Source organism: Trypanosoma equiperdum (genome assembly GCF_001457755.1).
Source record: "Trypanosoma equiperdum strain OVI genome assembly, contig: ctg_1754, whole genome shotgun sequence".
Classification (NCBI taxonomy): domain Eukaryota; phylum Euglenozoa; class Kinetoplastea; order Trypanosomatida; family Trypanosomatidae; genus Trypanosoma; species Trypanosoma equiperdum.
The window spans coordinates 5,683-11,319 of record NW_027123787.1 but is presented as its reverse complement, the minus strand read 5'-3'; the positions used below and the strand labels follow the sequence as shown (position 1 = coordinate 11,319).

The 5,637-nt window shown below is 43.9% G+C and overlaps 1 protein-coding gene across 1 annotated transcript; it reads right to left on the bottom strand.

The window, feature by feature from the left end:
- Positions 1-2,389: 2,389 nt before the first annotated feature.
- TEOVI_000574500 (pumilio RNA binding protein, putative) lies at positions 2,390-5,491 on the bottom strand (the record flags this gene model as incomplete). Its single annotated transcript, XM_067223051.1, has 1 exon — positions 2,390-5,491. One exon carries the CDS (start codon positions 5,489-5,491, stop codon positions 2,390-2,392), a length of 3,102 nt encoding a protein of 1,033 aa, XP_067079152.1.
- Positions 5,492-5,637: the final 146 nt, after the last annotated feature.

Genomic DNA, 5,637 nt, shown 5'->3' with positions numbered 1-5,637 from the left:
ATATATATATATATATATTTTTAAAAAAAAAACCCTCTTCCTTGGGTTTTGAGGGGGGGGGGGAAAGGGATAAAGTTGGTATTGTTGCGGTGGTAAATAAAAATAAAATTAAAGAACAAACAAACAAACTCTCTCTCTCACTCACTCTTACTTACTTACTCACTTACTCTATTCTTAAAGCTTCTCAGTTTTATTTTTTTCTCTATTATTTTTATTTATTTATTGGCATCTCCACATGCACTCCCGTTCCTTTATCTTCTATTTTTCTTTTTTTTTTTAACTTTATATATATATATATTCTCTCTCTCTCACACACACACACACTTGTGCCAACACTTATTCATTTACTTATTTATTTGTTTTGTTGCATTATCCATATCCCCACTTTAGTTGTTGTACCCGGTCGCGTTTAAAAACTTTACAAAAATAAAAAGAAAAGAAAAGAAAAAAAAAGAAGGGAGAGAGAGAAGAAGAATAGTGAGAAAATACAATTTTGGGATCACGCGGAAAATCAGAGGTTTTTTTCTTCAAAAAAAAAAATTTAACTCAATTCAATTCAATTCGTTTCTTACTTTTTCTTGTTATTTTTATTGTTAATGTTTTTCCCCCCTTTTTTTCTTCTGTTTTTATTTTATTTTATTTATCCGGTTGATTTGCTTATTCACTTATTTGAGTTTTACTTTCACATGCGAAGCAAATTAGAAATAAAATAAAAAACAAAAAAAAAAAAGAGAGCACAGCAAAGGAAATAATTAAAAAAACAACAACACACAAACACACACACACACACACAACAAGCAAAGAAACAGACAACGAATAAGTAAATAAGCCACACGGAAACACAAAGACTCGTACTTTCGAAAGGAGAAAAGAAAACAAACAAAAAAAAACAAAAAGAAAGAAAGAAAGTCAGAGAGAGAAAGAGAAAGAGAGACAGTATTAAAAATGGAGCAAAACAAAAAGGCACAAGCACCAACCAACCAACCAACCAACAAACAAACAAACGAAAAGCAAAAAGAACAAAAGCACTTGACATTATGAGGCCTTATGTTAACATGAACCAACACGACGCCTTCATTTATGCCAAGTACTTAAAGATCCTTTTATTTATTTAATTATTTATTCACTTTTTTTTTACTTTTTTTTATTTATTTTTTTATCTACTTTTTTCCTTCTTCCTTCTTCACTTTCTTTATGCATCTGTATATATATATATATATATATTTATTGATCTGCTTCATATTTCCGTTTATATGTTCACTTGTCTCTGTGTCAAAGAACTAAAAAAAAAAACAAGCAAACAAAAACACACAAAGAAGCAACGGATGCACAATAAACTCCACCGCACCCTTCAAACAAACAACAAATAAAACAACAGCGATAACGCCACCCTTTGCTGCAAATGCCTCACTACATTTACACTTATATTATATTATATGTTATATATATATAATAATAATAATAATAACAATAGTAATTACTATTACCATTATTACTATTTATGTTATATAGGTAAATTCATTTGTTTGTTTGTTTGTTTTTTTAACACAAACACGCGTCGTAAGATAATAAAAAACAATAATAATAATGATAACAGTAATAACAGTGACATTCATAATACTAATCATAATGAAAAAAGTGAGTAACAGTAGAGGAAAATGCGGACACGCAAACGTCAAGAAGCAAACAAAAACGAAAAAAAAAACTGGAACCGGAACCGGAACCGAAACCTAAACCCAAAACGCACAACATAAAAAAAGAGAGAGGCAAAAAAAAAACAAAACAAAACAACAACAACAAAAGAACTAAACAAAAACTAAAACAACGATGAAATAACGGGAAACTGTTGGATGAAGAGAAGAAAAATAAAAGAAGGCGGTAAGTAAAGAACAACAACAACAAAGAAAACAACGTTAACTACCAGTAAATAACAACAACAGCACCAAACACCAGCAATAACGAAAAAAAAAAAGGGAGCGAAGAGGAAGTAAAAAAAGAAAAAAAAACCAAGAGAGAAGAAAAGGTCCCGTTCACACTCGAACTTATTGCTGCTCTTTTTTTCTTTTTGTTTGCTGTCCTTATTATGATTATTATTATTATTATCATCATCATCATCATTAGGGCTATCATCAGTTTTCTCCCTCTTCCTCTTTCTCTTCAATTATATTATATTATTTCCCGCTCCCGTTCCCTTTACCGCTTCCATTTTCCCCATCTCCACTGTCCTCCAACCCAATTTCCATGAAAAGCACTTCAATGGCGCCCGCCCGCCCACCACCAGCAGCAGCAGTCAAAACTCCATGCATTTAACAGCGGGCTTAAAGCGAGCAAAACGAGTAATTACTTGAGCGATTAAAAACAGCATCATGATAATAATTTATCACCGTCATCATCCCTTCCTGCCGCGTTGCGTTTGCTTTCGTTTATTTGAGCGCGGGCCACTAATCACATCGACAGCCCTCTGAACGTCTGCCAGCGGACCCCTCACCGATCCGGCGGCGCTGGCGGGTGGTGGTGGTGGTGCCGGTGCGAAACTTCCCAATGAAGCCAAAAGCGCTTTAATGATTTCGACTTCTTGTGGTTTCATCTGCGGTGTTTCGCCAGCCGTACCGCTGCCATTGATGTTGTAATTGGTGGCTGGCCGATCCATAGGGATATTTGAATGAAACGACGACTCGATGACGGAGCGACTGACATCCGCCAGACGGTCGGTGTAACGGTTCCCAATTAAATCCGCCTCACCCGCGTTGACGCCCCTTTCCTGCAAGTGGGTAATGATACGTTCCCTTGCCTGTTCCATCTTGGAGGCAATACGCTTTCCGAAGTTGTGTTTCATTATTTCAGGACTGAGTTTATGCAAAAGAAAAAGCAACTGAGCAAGCTCAGGACTAATGGGAAGCACATCAAGCATCGTCTGCACAACGTAGTTTCCGTATGAATTCAGGACGATGGTTTCCAATGCCGTGTTTTCCTGATACGGAGTAACAAATGCAGCGGCAGGCTGGATCATTAACCGCTGCTGTGGGTCCTGTTCCCCCAAAACGTAATCCATCCCCATTAACCTCGCTGACATCCCTGTGTTGATTGTGGACCTATTAAATAAGAATCGACACAATTCTAGCTTGGCGCTCGGCGCACACCCCTGCACAATTTTCTCCACCACGTTGGAAGCGAACTTGTTCGCGCATAGAAGTTCGAGGGCTGGTCCTGCACAGTGAGCGGCTTCATTAACCACGTGTCGCTGTGACTGCGAGTTGCACATGCTGATGAGGTGAGTCACCACATAGTTTCCATAGGGATTTAGGGAGAGTTGCAACATGTGACGGAGTATTGCTTTTTGAGTTCGTTGCAGATGCACATTTATTGCGTGGTCCATACACTTCTGAACGACGCAGCAGCCGTGTTTATCGTTACAGACATCCACGGTGTCCTTCACAATGACATCGTACAGAAATGTCAGATCCTTCGGCGAGATGCATTGAAGCAGCTTTTGAATAACGTGACCACCGTTAAGATCCGTCATAAGCTGCAGCGTTCCACGCTGAAGCGCCCGACAAACTACTTGGACTTCTTGACTAGAGCGAAGTGAATCAATTAACTTTTGTACAGCGTAGTTTCCATGCGGGGAGATGGCAACATCGCACAGGGAAGCCGATATATGATAGTCCAGCAACCGCATCCGTTCCTCATCCGGCGCAACCTCAAGCAGTTTCTGGACCAAAAAATTTCCGTACGGGTCTTTCATAACATCTGTAAGCACCGGCAACAACTCGGAGATAACTTTTTGCACCTCTGAGGAGTGGAATGGAAAGCGCTCGAGCACGGATTGTAACATACGACAACCCTGTTGGTCGGCTGCCAGCTTCACGATGCGGCCACCGTGGAGGGGCATTTGAACAGGGGCCCGCGAGCGTGCCGCTGCGTCGTGTGAGTTTTGTGAACCGGAAGCAGTAAAAGCAGCAGACTGGCCGTTTTCACTCATCATACTTCCGGCTAACGCCGTCACGTTTAGATCTCGTTGCTGCATAACTGGGTGAGAACTGTAGTGGCGGTGATGAACCACTTTTGTTGCTAACCGCATGAGAGCATCGGCATCTTCTTCAGCACGGAGCAAAGCAGTGGGATCTGCAAAGGCCGCGTGCACATCCCTCGCCTTTTCGCCGCTCCACCCCTTTCCTTGGTGCTCGGAGCCCGACATAAATGAGATTCGCCTGTTGGGATTGGTCCCAGATGTTTGCATCATATCTATCGTGCTGTTGTTCCTGCTGCCGTGGCTCATGATGGGATTCCGGTTTACCGCACCGGAAGCTGCCGACGAGAGCGTGAACCGTTCGTACGGCTGTCCTGAACGCAGTGGGTAGGTGTCGTGCAACTCCTGCTTCTGGTGCTGCTGCTGACGTTGGTAATCGGCCATTCCGGCACTACGACCTCCAAGCAACAAATCGCTTTCCTGTGGCGGTAGCCTCTCTGGGCGTGCCAACTGGCTGTAGGAAGAATCACTTGTGGGACGTATACCCAAATTTGATCCCCACCTCCCGCTCGTTCTGCGAGTATTTGGTGTGCATAAAGGCGACAACTCGTCCAGAAGATTAATACCGCCAATCGCCTCATTGAGACAATGTGCATCGCTTCTGCTTGCGTGGACATCCTTGGTTTCTCCACCTGTTACTTGATCAACAGCATCACCCCAGTCAAGTCGTGCAATAAATCCCGGTGAAGGATCTCCCGCCAGCTCAAGTGGTTCCCCTGTTCGCTGAGTTGTGATCCCGGCGGTGTTGTTCGCATTGGCAGAAGCCACTGTGGTGGAATTCGCTGCAGCGGCGGCAGCAATAGCGGCGACGCCACTGATGGCAGCACCGTGTGCGGATTCCGACCTGGTGGCGCGGGCGCTGTACACAGAAGGTGTAAGCCCTGCGGCTACCGAAGTGGGGGATACGGATGGTGTGGTAGCGCTACCCTCCGCAGGTTCGCCAAGGTGCTGACAACTACGGCGGCGGTAAGCACAAGGTGTAAAGGTACTACTTCCTTCAACCATTAACAGGCCTCCCTCAGGGGCGAGAGGCGAAACCTCCAATGACGTTGTCGCTCCGACTATTGAGCGTGTGAAGGTGTTATCGTCCACAGGTCGCCCCACACTCCGCGGACATGGCGGTGAGTTTCCCCAGAGTGAGCACCGTTTCACATCCATTGGAGAATTGCCAGCGGAAGGGCCTCCCAAAAGACTGGCGTTGTGGCGGCGCTCCCAAATGCGTTCTGAGAACTCGTCGCCTCCCCCTCTTGTTACCATTGCGGTTGCGCATCCTTTTCCATTTCCTGAATTTCCATCTACGCCAGTCACCTCGGCACTGGCCTCCATTGTAAGGTCACTAATGTTGATGTTAGAGCACCCGTGACGTCTTGCCTCGAGCTCCCGCGCTGCCTCCACCGCAGCCACTTGCGCGAGGAGGGTTGAAAGTTTAGACGTTATGTTTTCTTCCTCCATGGTTGTCATGATCCGGCGCGAGGGATGTAACAATTATTCTCGTCTTTTCTTTTCTTTTTTTTTTCCCCCCTCCTCTCCTCTCCCGTTCACTTCTTTCCGTCTTCCTCTCTCTCTATTGCTTCGTGGTCTCACTACAGCAGTAGTTGCTGGGATCC